This window comes from Chionomys nivalis, chromosome 2 (assembly GCF_950005125.1).
Source record: "Chionomys nivalis chromosome 2, mChiNiv1.1, whole genome shotgun sequence".
In the NCBI taxonomy this organism is placed as follows: Eukaryota; Metazoa; Chordata; class Mammalia; order Rodentia; family Cricetidae; genus Chionomys; species Chionomys nivalis.
In genome coordinates this window covers 75413646-75429273 of record NC_080087.1, presented here as the reverse complement: position 1 = coordinate 75429273, position 15628 = coordinate 75413646, and the positions used below count along the sequence as shown (strand labels likewise).

Sequence of the window (15628 nt, the reverse complement as noted above, 5' to 3'; positions counted from 1 at the left end):
AAAATATTACATATGTGTATATTACTAGGAAAAAGAATCATGCACAAGGTCATTGCATTGTAAATGCCACTCTCAAAATGAAATAGTTCAGCGTTTCCTTACATAAAGGATTTTGCATCTGTGCATCAAACAAACTGTGGATCAAAACTACTTAGGAACCAGTTACGTCCACAGAGAAACATGAGCAGTCCCTTCTCCTCTCACTCTTCCTCACATCAAATAGATCACTGTTATCTAGGCAACATTGGTGCTACTTCGAAGTATTGGAGCATATGAGAGAATAACCTGTGTGTGAACACTGCACCATTTAACAGGAGACTCAGAGCATCCAGAATTTGAGGCAGTTTCTGAAGGTTAGATACATGTTTGATTCACAACCTACGCTCTTAACCCCTTTGCAGTATTGATTGCCATATTGATGTCTTTATTTTTTGGAGACTGAGTCTCACTTTGAATCCTGGCCTGTTCTTGTGTATACATTTATCCCAGGGTTTCAGGCATGAGTCACCATGCTGGCTGTACCTGAATGGTAAGTGACAATTTTTACCACATAACTTTTCTCCATTTTGTACCCCACTGATGAAATGTCCCCATTCTGCTGTAGGATGAGAGGAGAGGTCACTTATTCGTCACCATCAGCCTGACTGGAAGACTGATCTCCGAACTGAATGCGTTGGACACCTCACACTTATAGTATCCGGCATCTTCCCTTCTGACAGGATCTATGCTGAGTCCACACTTTGTTGGGGACAGAGTCATCCTCTCTGTGATCTGCAGACTCTGGTTATTGAAGAGCCAACGGATGGAGATTCTAGTGTCAGTTGAGAGGCAACTGAAAACCACAGAACTCTGTACTGTGACGGTGGTGTCAGTGACTTGCAGAAAGGGCTCTGTCACAGGCTCTGCAAAGAAAGAGATGAGTGGACAAAATGAAAAAAATAAAACAGTAGTCCTTCAGAAAGCTCAGCCAGCCCCTCTATAGTTCACAATTACTAAAGCCTCCAGGGTAGTTAAGTGAGAACTGTGACATAGTCATATCTTGTACTATGCCAGTCATGGCCTGCGTAACCCTGATTCAGACACTGAGCTTGCTCTGCCTCAGTATTCCTATATAGGATAAGAGTTAAAATGATCGTTGCCATGTCTATGAGTTAAGGTTAGATATGAGCAATGGATATAAACCTGACCTTGGGATAGGGGAACTATCAGCATCTTTTATTCTTTGTCTGCAGGAGAAAACTCCCTAGGCTGGACCCCTGAGGACAAGGAGCTGCCTGGAGAATTGTCTCTTCTGTCGTTGTCCCCACCCCCCGCCGCCACTTGGGGACCCTGACCTTCCTGTGACATCTCCTAAACCCTTCAGAACAGTTTGCTTATGTCCTAGTACCTGCCACTGAGATTCAGAAGGAGCTGCCAGGTAACCTACCAATCAGCAGATGTCATTGCAGTGCACAGTTGGTCCCACTCTATAGGACTTAGACAGTCAGTAAAACCTTTTCCCCTAACAGCCCTAACAGAAAGTCAAAACCAAGAAGTGTCAAAAAGCTCCCCAGTGTCGTCTGGAGTCCAGTCGGGGACAGAAATTTGCAGCCATGGCTTCCTGGTGCTCTCTGTGAGGATCCCACTGCCTCCTAAGCCAGGGCCTGCCTGACTCGCAGAGTCTTGCTGGGGAAGTGTGCATAGTGAGAGCTCCAAGTGTGCATAGTGAGAGCTCCGAGTGTGCATAGTGAGAGTTCCGAGTGTGCATAGTGAGAGTTCCGAGTGTGCATAGCGAGAGCTCCGAGTGTGCATAGCGAGAGCTCCGAGTGTGCATAGCGAGAGCTCCACGTGTGCATAGTGAGAGCTCAACGTGTGCATAGTGAGAGTTCCGAGTGTGCATAGTGAGAGCTCCGAGTGTGCATAGTGAGAGCTCCGAGTGTGCATAGTGAGAGCTCCGAGTGTGCATAGTGAGAGCTCCGAGTGTGCATAGCGAGCTCCAAATGTGCATAGCGAGAGCTCCGAGTGTGCATAGTGAGAGCTCCGAGTGTGCATAGTGAGAGCTCCGAGTGTGCATAGCGAGCTCCAAATGTGCATAGCGAGAGCTCCGAGTGTGCATAGTGAGAGCTCCGAGTGTGCATAGTGAGAGCTCCGAGTGTGCATAGCGAGCTCCAAATGTGCATAGCGAGAGCTCCGAGTGTGCATAGTGAGAGCTCCACGTGTCTGTGCTTCAGCTGACATCCTAGGACTGAGTTTACCCAGTACAGGTCCTCTGCTCTGTCAGTAAATATAGGGGAGTGGTTCTGATCTATTGCAGTTTGTCTATCTTGTGTGTGTCCTGAAGTAAGGACCCAAACCCCAGTGTGAAGACACAATGAAGTGGGGGAGAGAGCAGACACAGCCCCGTCTAACAGTTCAGTATATTAAGTAGGATAAGCTACACCCAGAAGCTGGAGGCCATAGAGAATTACTTACTGTTCACATGAAGTTGCATATATATGTTTTCAATTCGTAAATCTTTGTTTAAGGTAAGTATTGTATACATTCCTGCATCTTTCTCAGTGACACCCTGGAGCAGCAGAGATCCATTGGTGTACAGCATCTCTCTTCTGCTGGAAACTGGCCCCCAGGTGATAGAATTCATAGCTCTGTCATAGGTCACAATTTTAAAGGGCTGAAGGGTGTACAGTCCTTTGTACCAGGAAAAGCCTAGTAGATCTTCTGGCAGATTATGAAGAAGGAGAACAAGGCTTTGCCCTTTCACAACATGCTGTGACCCTGTTTCTACGGTGAGTTGGGCAGAGCTGAGAGTGTTGCAGCAAGTAGAAATGGAGGCTGGAAATAAGAAGAGAAGAAGGCATTCCATGTGCATGGTGGAAAGAAAACGACCTCTGTCCTGAACAGATGGACTCACCACTCAACCTGGAGATGTAGGTGTGGGCATGTATATCCCTTTGAGGGGGTTCAGCAACACGACCTCCATTCACTTAGTACCCTGAAAGTATAGTTTTCTTTGCTTGGAACTCTCTCCTCGAGTGTCTACACAGCTGCCCCTCCCTGCCCTCAGTCAGACTGCTCACACTCACGTACACTGAGGTTTGAGATGAATGCCTCCCCTGACCTTTTCTCTACAAAACCTGGATCTTCACTTTCTTTTTTCCCTATTTCCTTTACGGCTGCATTCAACCTCTTACTTCACATTGTATATGTCCTTGCTGCTCTGTCCTCCAGCCCCTGGGACTAGCGCTGAGTGAAGACAAGAGCACTATGGTCTTCTTTGCAGGCACAGGCATTGGGGAAGGCTCAGAAGCTAGGTTGTCTAGCTTTTTGTCAATTTGACACTAGCAAGAGTCAGTTTCACACAGGAACCATGAAATAAAAATGCCACAAAAAGACTGACCTGTTGGGAAACCTGAAGGACATTTTTTAATTGGTGATAGATATGGAAAGGTCCAACCCAATAAGAATATGTCCAGCCCTGAGTTAGAGGTTCTAGGAGCTATAATTAGAAGGCTGAGCAAGCCATGAAGAGTGAGCCAGTAAGCAGTACTCCTCTGTTCTCTCTCATCAATTCCTGGGTTTTTATTTATGAGGCTCTCACATTCAAAGCTAATAAATGCCACAGTTCCACATGCATGGCCAAAAATATTGTTCCCTGTCAACTGTGACAGGAAGTGAGATACCAAACCGGGCAAAATGCTTTCCATGGTCACATGTAGTTGAGTAGCAGGTGACTGGTATTCACCTCTCTATGAGGTTGCCATGGTTTCCTCATATGCATGGCTAAGCCTCAGGAGACTGAGCTGACTGTGACATCTTAAGCAAAGTTTCTTTCCATCAAGGACTTCCTTGATACAAGGGGAATCATGAGATGGAGTCTGATACATGGTTGTCTGTCTCCACTATGTGTTTCCTGCACTAAATGCTCAAACCCCAACATGGGGACACAGTGCAGAGGGGAGGCAGGAACAGGCTCAGCACAGCAGTCCTGTGTGTCTTAAGTCTCATCCAGCACAGAATGATCACAGAGAATCACTTACCATTCACCTGTAGATGCACATGTATTAATTCTAGTTTCATATCTGTACTCAGAGTTTTTAGGGTGTAGAATCCAATATCATTCAGGGTGACATTGTGGAGCAGCAGAGATCCATTGCTGTACAGTGTCTCTCTACCACTGTGTGCAGGGCCAGGCACACTTGAATTCTTGTCTGTGGTGTGTCTGGCAATCTCATAGGTGATGAATGAAATCACACCTTTGTACCAGAGAAAGGTTTGAAGGTTCTCTGGGAGATCTCGAGCAAGCAGAAGAACATTTGCTCCTTCTGCAACATTGGGTGGCACTATTTCAATGGTGGGTTGGTCAGAAGTGGTACGGCCCCCACAGGTTAAAATGGAGACTAGAAGGAAAGAGAAAGATCCATCAATATTTAAACCTTTGTATTTAGCTAAAATGAGGCCCTGTGTCCTGAGCAGGTGTGTCCATAGTTCAGCCTAGGCTTGTGGGTGAGCATCTCCCTGTCCTACTGGGTGGAAGTCTGCACACAGATAGCCCCTATTCACTCCAAGTTCCCTCATGTGTCATGTCCTCCATATGGTACTCTCTCCTCAGTTATCAACATGGCCCAGGCTTGCTGCCCTCGTATCCCTGCTCACATCACTGTAGGCTAGGGTTGGAGTGATGCCTCCCTGACCTCTTCCCTACACACCCTGCATCTTAACTCACTGACTCTTTTTGTTGCTGTTCTGCTCCTCTTGTGGTTCCAGTCAACACCTGACTTCACCTTCGAGCTTTCTTTATCTGCTCTCTCTTCCAGTCAATGAGAAGTGGAGAACTGTGAGAGACAGGAATTGTCTTACCTTTTTAAAGTAAATCTGCCTAGAAAAAAAACTAGATACCTGTGGAGAATGAATGAATGAATGAATGAATGAATGAATGATATCCCAAAAGCCTGTATGCTCATGAATTTATTTAAGAAATTCATAAGTTTGGAAATACAGTGATGCATGCTTCCATATGCCCTGTTTTTTTTCCTTTTACTTATTATATTTGTGTGTCAGTTTGTGTGCAAGGTCATGTCTCAGGATGTAGAGGTGGGTACCAGACACACTACCTACATGGAGGTCATGTCTCAGGATGTAGAGGTGGGTACCAGACACACTACCTACATGGAGGTCATGTCTCAGGATGTAGAGGTGGGTACAAGATGTCTCAGGATGCAGAGGTGGGTGCAAGACACACTACCTACATGGAGGTCATGTCTCAGGATGCAGAGGTGGGTACAAGACACACTACCTACATGGAGGTCATGTCTCAGGATGTAGAGGTGGGTTCAAGACACGCTACCTACATGGAGGTCAAGCAGCAACTTGTGATCCTTGGTTCACAGGTCATCAGACAATGAGACAAATGCCTATATCCCCTGAGCCATGTCACTTATCAACATCAGTTTGTTTTTTTATTTAGGAAGTCATAACTGTCAACACCAATCTTCAGATTATTTTGGTCATAGTGATTAAGTTTGGGTACAAACAATCTCGCCTTCACTTCCCCTTATTTTTTCTTGTTCACCAAGAGCTTCCTGTTGCTGAGACTCTGGACTTCCCTGTGTCTTCTTCCCTACAAATCCCGAGACTCCTTTCAGGTTCTTGTCCCACTTAGGAGACTCCAGACAGCAGACCGGCCAAATTGTGGTCTCCTCACCTGTGAGCAGGAGTCTCTGAGAGTCAGTGACCCCTTGCAGAGAGGACAGAGGGTGTCTCCCTAGTCTCTGTGGCCTGATCTGTCATCCTTCTATGGCAAGTCTGCTCCCAAGCTCTACTCTCCTTCCCTCATCTGAACTGAGCCTCCTCCCAGGATGGAGCATCTCCCAGAATTCCAGAGGCTGTAGGGTTCTCTATTCAAAACACTGTTCTGCCCCCTTACTCTCAGTACTACCCCACATTTTTTTTTTAATTTTCTCTCTTTATGTTTCAGTCCTCCACACCACACAGTGATCAAAAGGGCTGATGAGCATCCCTGTTCCCTGAGAGAACAGCAGCTCACCCTGGGGCTGCCCTCTGTTGTGTCCTGGCCTTGGTTATCAGCATGAAAGATGGAGTCTCTGCACTCTCTGAGTGACACAAAAACACAGCTGGGCACCCAGTCAGCCCTATGTCCTCAATACTCTAGAAACATGGAACTTGCTCTCAGTGAGGTGTCAGAAATGTTTGTGAGAGCTTCAAAAGGACCAGCTGAGTGATGTGCAGGGAGGGAACAGATCCATTTTCACTGCAGTCAGCAGCCAGGGATCTGACCTGGGACAAAGACCGAGAACCAGGTGTGTCAGCAGTCTCCCACCCTGAGTGTGTGGGAAGAGGTGGCCTGAGTCACCCTAAAGAGGGCTCTGGGCTCCATCACCTCATGGGCAATTTCATGACGATGCTCACACTTCCTCTTTATGCTGAGCTGTGTAATGGGTCTGCCCATGTACTCCCTGGCATTTATAAATGCCTTGGACCTCTCTCTAGGTGATTCCCCTTGGCTACGCTATATTTCCCAAAGGAAATACATCAAGAGGGGAATGGACATTATCTCCTGGGAGTGTAGCAGATTCAGGAATCAGCCAGTAGTTTGGAAAAGGCTGTTTCAGTGACTTTGAGGAATGTAGAAACATGGGTGGGAACCAGATAACAAGATAAGTTCTTGGTTCAGGTAAATACTTTTGAGTGTTTACTGTGTGTTCTGAAGCTCTCCCTGGTTATCACTGGGGAAGTCACAGCTCACAGCTGGTGAGCTGTTCATCGCAGCAGATCCTGTAGCTATTGCCTGCAGGAGAGAATTCCCTGAGCTCGACCAGAGAGAACAATAGCTTGCCAGGATGACCTGTGTCCTCAGTCCCTCTCCTTAGTGACCCTGACCTTCCTGTGAAGGCTCATAAGCCCGTCAGGAGAGTTCAATAATGACCTGGGCACCTGTCCAGCTGTGCTCTCCATGCTGAGTCTCTGGAGGAGATGTCCGGAGGACCTAGTCTAACCATGGCTCTCATGACAGTGCACTGGCTGGTTCCAGACAGCACAAGACTTTGAGTACTAGAAAGCACGGTTCCTGACCATAAGGAAGTCAAATCCAACCTTTCTAAAATACTTCTCATGGATACCTGGAGTTGAGTCCGGAACAGGGCTCTGGAGCTAGAGTATCCTGATGCTCACCTCTCTCTGTAGATCCCATGTTTTCCTCAACCAGACCCAAGATTGATTCCCTCAAGATCTTTCTCAGGGACACCTTCCAGTGAGAACCCCAAGAATCTAGACAAAAGCTGAGATCCCAGACTGAGTTACACAGCATGCATCCACCATCTGCAAGGTGAGGTTAAATGAAGGGCTCTGATCTACTACAGTTATTTTCCACCATGTGTGTCCTGCACTAAATTCTCAAACCCCGACATGGGGATGCAATGCAGAGGGGAGGTAGGCACAGGCCAGACCTGATGATTCTGTGTATCCAGTGGAATGAACCCCACACAGCACCCAGAGTTCACAAAGGACCACTTACTCTGCACATGGAGGAACACGGATGTTGTTGATATAATTTCTCCTTGTCTACTTATGACTCGTAGGGTGTAGAATCCTGTGTCCTTGATGATGACACTCTGGAGCAGCAGTGATCCGTCACTGTACACTGTCTGTCTACCACTGTACGCAGGCCCCGATGCACTTAAACCATTCCTTTTGGCATAGACTGCAATTCCGCGTTTCAGGTTTGTCACCCCTCTGTACCAAGCAAAGGCTAGAAAGTCCTCTGGCAGATTGTGGACCTCTAGACGAACATTTTCTCCTTGGAACACGTTGGGTGGCACTAATTCAATGATGACTTGGGCAGTGGTGGGTAGATACCAGTAAGTTAAAAAGGAGGCTAGAAGGGAAGAGAGAAAAAGCATCAATACTGAGCAGGTGTGATCGTGATTCAGCTTAAGTGTGTGGGTAGGGCTGTGACCACGCTTCTTGATAGAGGTGAGCAACATGGCCTGCATTCCCTCAGCTTCTGATGGTGTCTTTTCCTCTCTAGGGAACCATCTTCTCACTCATATGTCTGCACCCAGCCCACAGTGTCCCCATATCTCTCCTCACATAAAGAGTATTTGGTGTGAAGAAGTCACTGCAACTTCCGAGGGTCCTCACTTTCTGATTTTTCTCTGTTCCCTTTGTGTTATCAGTCAACCCCTGACATTGGTTTCTACATACACTGACTTCCAGTCCACTAGAACCAGGGCTTTGTGAGGACAGGGATTATTAGTGTGACCTTCTGGAAGATTCAGTTCTTGGAAAAGATTCAGACACCAATGGAGAGAGGAAAAACAGAAAGAATGAAGGAATAAAGAAAGGAAAGTGCCTCTGTGGATTTATCTACATAGATCCCAGGTTTGGAGCAAATGATAATAATTATACTCAAGTGAGATATAATTTTTTTATATGTGGGGGTGGTTTTGAGACAGGATTTCTCTGTGTAACAGTTATGGCTGTCCTGGAACTCACTTTGTAGACAAGGCTAGCCTTAAACTCACATAGGTCTTCCTGCCTCCTAAGGCGTGCACCACCACATCCCAGCAAGATTTAATTTTTTTAGCCTGGTGGTGGTGGCTCACGCCTTTAATCCCAGCACTCGGGAGGCAGAGGCAGACGAATCTCTGTGAGTTAGAGGCCAACCTGGTCTACAGAGCTAGTTCCAGGATAGGCCCCAAAGCTACAAAGAAACCTTGTCTTGAAAAACAAAACAAAAAAGATTTAATTGTTTTTACTTATATACTATATGTTTACTTATTTACATTATGTGTGTATTTCTGAAGGCACATGTTTCAGTGTGCACATGGCAGGGCTGTGCCACAGCACACATGTGGAGGGCATTAAAGAGCCTGAAGGAGTCTGTTCTCTTCATCTACCCTGTGGGAACTGAGGACTGGATTAAGGTTGTCATGTCTACACACTCTGACCCATCTCACTGGCCCACCCCTGTTTGATTTCTGTTTGGAGGGTCACCCTGTCATTGTTGGGGACATCAGACTTCAGAACATTGCAGACAATGTAAGTGAATGTGAATATGGAGTGTTGGAGGTTTGTCTCTTACCATGATCACTTCCCATCCTCTCAGAGCTCGGGCTGCTGAGCCTCTGTCCCTTACTGTACCTTCTGCCCCATGGCTGCAAACAGAAATCCCTAGTTTTCTCTCAGCATCCTGTCCCTCTTAGGAGACTCCAAGCAGCTATTGAGTTTCCCTCAACCCACAGTCAGAGAGTGGGTACACTTGCCTGTGAGCAGGAGCCCCTGCCAAGGAATGTAGCCCTTGCAGAGGATCATAGAGGACACCTCCATCTCTCTTCCCAATGTGCAGTCCTCCCTCTGAGGAGAAAAGCTTCAGCTTCAGCAAAGCCCTCGTTTCTCTGCTGTCCTTCCTCCCTCTGAGCTGAGTGTCTTCCCAGACAGGAGCACTTCAGAGAATCCAGTGGGCTGTGGGTGGTGGTGTTTATATGCAAGGCACTGCTCTCTCTCTCTTCCACACCCAGTGCTTCTGGCATCCATCTCAACTTCCCTTTATGTTTCTCCTCCAAGCAACACAGGAACAACTGGACTGATAAGCATCCCATGCCCTCAGAGAACAACAGCTCGTCCCAGGGTTTGGGTCACAGTGTAGCTCTGAAAGAAGTCAAGGCAGCAAATGTGTTGCTTGATGGTTCATTTGCTGGCTCTATCTTACACTTAACAAGGTTTCTATACAATCAAAGGCCATCTGCCTAGGGATGGTGCTGCCTACAGTGACCTGGGCCCTCCTGCATCAATTAAGACAAACGCGCATAGATATGCCCACAGACAAACTTGATAAAGACAGTTATGCAGTTAAGATTCTTTTTCCCCCAAGTGACTTTGAGATGTGTCAAGCTGAGAGTCAATGCTAACTAGAACATTGTTTCAAGCTACTAAGTCCTCCTTGTCCACAGAAAGACTCTACAGGAAGCTACCCATTCTCCAACTGAGAGTCTGTTACTGTTTTCCACGGTCATCACAAGCCCTGGTGTCTATAGACCCTCAAAACTGGACCTTCCCTGGGTTCGCTTTTCACATGTCCAGGACCTGAGCCCAGGGAAATTTCTGATATGCAGCAACATTGTGAAAACTCAATGAAATAGCATCATTAAACATCAGTTTCTGGACTGTGGGCAGCTGGGTACAAGAACATGAGTAATTAAGTTGAAGAAGGATGAAGGGGAGAGTACAGAAATATATTACTGTAAATGAGGGGTGGCATTTAGAGTCAGGTAGAAACCCAGAACATGGGACTTTCCCAAAAATCTACAATGATGACCCTAGCTAGTACTATAGCAATAGTGGACATATAGCCTGAACTGGCCATCTCCTGTGACCAGACAAGACTTCAAGTGGAGGGATTGGGACACTGACCCACCCACATAACCTTCAATTTACAGTGTGTCCCACCTATGGGGTGTGCTAGGGTAAGGGTGACCTGGAGATTGAGGAAGTGGCCAACCAATGGCTGGTCTAGCCTAAACCCCATGCCAGGAGAGTGAACTCACCCATGACACTGCCTGGAGCACCAGGAATCAAAGGCTGGATGACTCACAGACCTAGAATAGAACCAAAGGTGACTAAAGAAAAAATTTCGATGTAGTATTCTACTATATTCTACTATAGTCATAGATTGATGTGTAGTCCGATTGTCATCATAGAGGCTTCATCTAGCAGCTGATGGAAACAGATGTAGACCCAGATCTATATATTAGGCAGAGCCCAAAGGATCCTGTAGAAAAAGGGGGAGAAAGGGTCATAGGAGCCAGAGAGTTCAAAGACACCACAAGAATAGCCACATAATCAACTAACCTAGACTCATAGGGGCTCACAGAGATTGAACTGACAACCAGGGAGCCTGCATGAGTCTGACCTAGGCGCTGTGCAGATGTTACAGTTGTGTACCATGGTCTTCTTGTAAGACTCCTAACAGGGGGAGCAGGCCTGTCTCTGACTCTTTCGCTGGCTTTTGCAACCCTATTCCTCATGCTGGGTTGCTTTGCCCAACCTTAATACATGAGGAGGTATATGGGAGATCTGTCATTTCCTGAAGAGAAATAGAGGAGATGTGGATTGGGGTGGGGATGGTGGAGGAGGTACTAGAAAAAGAGGACGGAGGGGACACTACAGCCAACAGAATAGGAAAATCAATTGATCATTCATCAATATGTATGGGTTTCTTTCTGACTCAGAACAGGCCTCCCAGGCAAGTCCACCATCTGCCTCTTCTGGCTCCATTGGAAACAGAACAGAAGCTAGTCACCAGTTGAGACAAGACAGGAGCTGAGAGCATTTGGGATAAAGGAACATGAGCATGAATCAAAGATCTGGATGGTCCTTCTGGATCATGGAGATCATGAAAGCAAATGGAAGAGACAGAAAGGCATGAGCCAATGACAGAAAGAAAAATCTACCTGACCTTCAGTACAGACCTTCACCTTGGGAAGTACTTACAACCTAGGAGTATCTCATTTCAAGACCAATCCAGGGTCACCGAGAAGAAATCAGAGATGCAAGAAGAAAAGATGAAGAAAGAATCTCACAAGAAATTGGGATTTATTTGTGCTCATAGACATTGGCTAGAAACTAGATCCTGTGTCTATTCTTTTTTTTTATTCTTTTTTTAATTAAAATTTCCACCTGCTCCCCGTTTCCCACTTCCCTCCCCTCCTCCCAAATATTGCCCGCTCCCCCCACTTCCCTCCCCCTATCCCCACTCCTCTTCTCCTCCCCCCACTCCATTCCCCCTCCCTCTCGATACTGAAGAGCAGTCCAAATTCCCTGCCCTGCAGGAAGACCAAGGTCCTTCTATCTACGTCCAGAAAGGTGAGCGTCCAAACAGGCTAAGCTCCCACAAAGCCAGTTCATGTATTAGGATCGAAACCTAGTGCCATTGTCCTTGGCTTCTCATCAGTCTTCATTGGCCGCCATGCTCAGAGAGTCCGGATTCAACCCATGCTTATTCAGTCCCAGACCAGCTGGCCTTGGTGGGCTCCCAATAAATCAGTTCCACTGTCACAGTGGGTGGGTGCATCCCTCGTGGTCCTGATTTTTTGCTCATGTTCTCCCTCCTTCTGCTCCTCATTTGGACCTTAAGAGCTCAGACCGTTGCTCCAAATTGAGAATCTGTCTCTACCTCGATCCATCGCCAGATGAAGGTTCTAAGGTGATATGCAAGATATTCATCAGTATAGGATAGGGTCATTTCAGGTTCCCTCTCCTTAGTTGCCCAAGGTACCAGCTGGGGACATATTCCTGGACACCTGCGAACCCCTCAAGAGTCAAGTCTCTTGCCAACCCTAAGATGGCTCCCTTAGATAGGATATATACTTCGCTGCTCCCGTATCCATCCTTCCTATATCCCAACCATCCCAATCCCCCGAGCTCCTCCCATCCTCCCCTTCTCATATTTCTCATCCCATTTCCCCTTTGCCCCATGCCACCTCACCCGCAAGTTCCCAGTTTTTGCCCTGCAATCTTGTCTACTTCCCCCTCTCCATGCGGATGACTATATGATTTTCTTTGGGTTCACTTTCTTATTTAACTTCTATAGGATCACACATTATATGCTTAATGTCTTTTATTTATGGCTAGAAACCGATTATGAGTGAGTACATCCCATGTTCCTCTTTTTGGGTCTGGGATACCTCACTCAGGATAGTGTTTTCTATTTCCATCCATTTGCACGCAAAATTCGAGAAGTCATTGTTTTTTACTGCTGAGTAGTACTCTAATATGTATATATTCCACAATTTCTTCATCCATTCCTCTATTGAAGGGCATCTAGGTTGTTTCCAGGTTTTGGCTATTACAAACAATGCTGCTATGAACATAGTTGAACAGATACTTTTGTCATTTGATGTGGCATCTCTTGGGTATATTCCCAATAGTGGTATTACTGGATCTTGGGGTAGGTTGATCCCAAATTTCCTGAGAAATCGCCAAACTGATTTCCAAAGTGGTTGCACAAGTTTGCATTCCCACCAGCAATGAATGAGTGTGCCTCTTTCTCCACAACCTCTCCAGCAAAGGCTATCATTGGTGTTTTTGATTTTAGCCATTCTGACAGGTGTAAGATGGTATCTCAAAGTTGTTTTAATTTGCATTTCCCTTATCGCTAAGGAGGTTGAGCATGACCTTAGGTGTCTTTTGGCCATTTGAATTTCTTCTGTTGAGAATTCTCTGTTCAGATCAGTGCCCCATTTTTTTATTGGGTTCATTAGCATTTTAAAGTTTAGTTTCTTGAGTTCTTTATATATTTTGGTGATCAGACCTTTGTCTGTAGCAGGGTTGGTGAAGATCTTCTCCCAGTCAGTGGGTTGCCTTTTTGTCTTAGTGACAGTGTCCTTTGCTTTACAGAAGCTACTCAGTTTCAGGAGGTCCCATTTATTCAATGTTGTCCTTAATGTCTGTGCTGCTGGGGATAAACGTAGGAAGTGATCTCCTGTACCCATATGTTGTAGAGTACTTCCAACTTTTTCTTCTATCAGGTTCAGTGTGTTCAGACTAATATTGAGGTCTTTAATCCATTTGGACTTGAGTTTTGTGCATGGTGATAGATATGGATCTATTTTCATTCTTCTACACGTTGACAACCAGTTCTGCCAGCACCATTTGTTGAAGATGCTCTCTTTTTTCCATTGAATACTTTTAGCTCCTTTGTCAAAAATTAGGTGTTCATAAGTTTGTGGGTTAAAATCAGGGTCTTCTACTCGGTTCCATTGATCGACTTCTCTGTTTTTATGCCAATACCAAGCTGTTTTCAATACTGAGGCTCTGTAATAGAGTTTGAGGTCAGGGATGGTAATGCCTCCAGACGATCCTTTATTATATAAGATTGTTTTGGCTATCCTGGGTTTTTTGTTTCTCCATATAAAGTTGATTATTGTCCTCTCAAGATCTGTGAAGAATTTTGATGGGATTTTAATGGGGATTGCATTGAATCTATAAATTGCCCTTGGTAGAATTGCCATTTTTACTATGTTGATCCTCCCTATCCAAGAGCAAGGGAGATCCTTCCATTTTCTGGTATCCTCCTCAATTTCTTTCTTCATTGACTTAAAGTTCTTGTCAAATAGATCCTTTACTTCCTTGGTTAGGGTTACCCCAAGATATTTTATGCTATTTGTGGCTATCGTGAAGGGTGATGCTTCTCTGATTTCCATCTCTGCTTCCTTATCCTTTGTGTATAGGAGGGCAACTGATTTTTTGGAATTGATCTTGTATCCTGCAACGCTACTAAAGGTGTTTATCAGTTGAAGGAGTTCTTTGCTGGAGTTTTTGGGGTCGCTTATGTACACTATCATATCGTCTGCAAATAATGAAAGTTTAACTTCTTCCTTTCCGATTTGAATCCCTTTGATCCCCTTATGTTGTCTTATTGCTATTGCTAGAATTTCAAGCACTATATTAAAGAGGTATGGAGAAAGTGGACAACCTTGTCGTGTTCCTGATTTTAGTGGAATAGCTTTGAGTTTCTCTCCATTTAATTTGATGTTAGCTGACGGCTTGCTATAAATAGCTTTTAATATAGTTAGGAACGACCCTTGTATTCCTAATCTCTCTAAGACCTTTATCATAAAGGGATGTTGAATTTTGTCAAATGCTTTTTCAGCATCTAATGAAACGATCATATGGTTTTTTTCTTTCAGGTTATTTATATGATGGATTACATTGATAGATTTTCGTATGTTGAACCAGCCCTGCATCTCTGGGATGAAGCCTACTTGATCATAATGGATAATTTTTCTAATGTGTTCTTGGATTCGGTTTGCCAGTATTTTATTGAGTATTTTTGCGTCGATGTTCATGAGTGAGATTGGCCTGTAGTTCTCTTTCTTGGTTGTGTCTTTGTGTGGTTTTGGTATCAGAGTAACTTCAGCTTCATAAAAGGAATTTGGCAATGACTTCTCTGTTTCAATATTGTGAAATACATTAAGGAGTATAGGTATTAGGTCTTCTTGGAAGTTCTGGTAGAATTCTGCATTGAAGCCGTCTGGACCTGGGCTTTTTTTTGGTGGGGAGGTTTTTTATAACAACTTCTAATTCTTCGCGACTAACAGGTCTATTTAGATTGTTCACCTGGTCCTGGTTTAACTTTGGTATATGGTACTTATCTAAAAAAGTGTCCATTTCTATAACATTTTCCAATTTTGTGGCATACAGGTTTTTGTAGTAAGATCTAATGATTCTCTGAATTTCCTCTGAGTCTGTGGTTATGCCTCCCTTTTTGTTTCTGATTTTGTTAATTTGCGTATTCTCTCTCCGCCGTTTGATTAGTTTGGATAGGGGTTTATCAATCTTATTGATTTTCTCCATGAACCAGCTTTTTGTTTCATTGATTCTTTGGATTGTTTTCTGTGTTTCTATTTTGTTGATTTCAGCCCTCAATTTGATTATTTCCAGTCTTCTACTTCTCCTAGGTGAGTCTGCTTCTTTTTTTTCTAAGGCTTTCAGGTGGGCTATTAAGTCTCCAATGTGTGCTTTCTCCGTTTTCTTTAAGTGGGCACTTAATGCTATGAATTTTCCTCTTAGCACTGCTTTCATAGTGTCCCATAGGTTTGAGTATGTTGAGTCTTCGTTTTCATTGAATTCA

At 45.0% G+C, this 15628-nt stretch overlaps 1 protein-coding gene across 1 annotated transcript; it reads right to left on the bottom strand.

Annotated features, from left to right (window-relative positions):
• Nucleotides 1–618: 618 nt before the first annotated feature.
• On the bottom strand, nucleotides 619–9324 carry LOC130869731 (carcinoembryonic antigen-related cell adhesion molecule 3-like). Its single transcript, XM_057762137.1, has 4 exons — nucleotides 9261–9324; nucleotides 7511–7870; nucleotides 4017–4376; nucleotides 619–902 (listed from the first exon to the last, which is right to left on the bottom strand). Exons 1-4 carry the CDS (start codon nucleotides 9322–9324, stop codon nucleotides 619–621), a joined length of 1068 nt encoding a protein of 355 aa, XP_057618120.1.
• Nucleotides 9325–15628: the final 6304 nt, after the last annotated feature.

Excerpts from the sequence above, each read along its gene's own strand:
- LOC130869731 (XM_057762137.1), bottom strand. The coding sequence starts at position 9,324 with ATGGAGGTGTCCTCTATGATCCTCTGCAAGGGCTACATTCCTTGGCAG. Across the intron at positions 4,377-7,510 it reads CGTGTTCCTCCATGTGCAGA|TCTCCATTTTAACCTGTGGG; the intron begins GTAAGTGGTCCT and ends CTTTCCTTCTAG. Across the intron at positions 903-4,016 it reads TGTGCATCTACAGGTGAATG|AGCCTGTGACAGAGCCCTTT; the intron begins GTAAGTGATTCT and ends CTTTCTTTGCAG.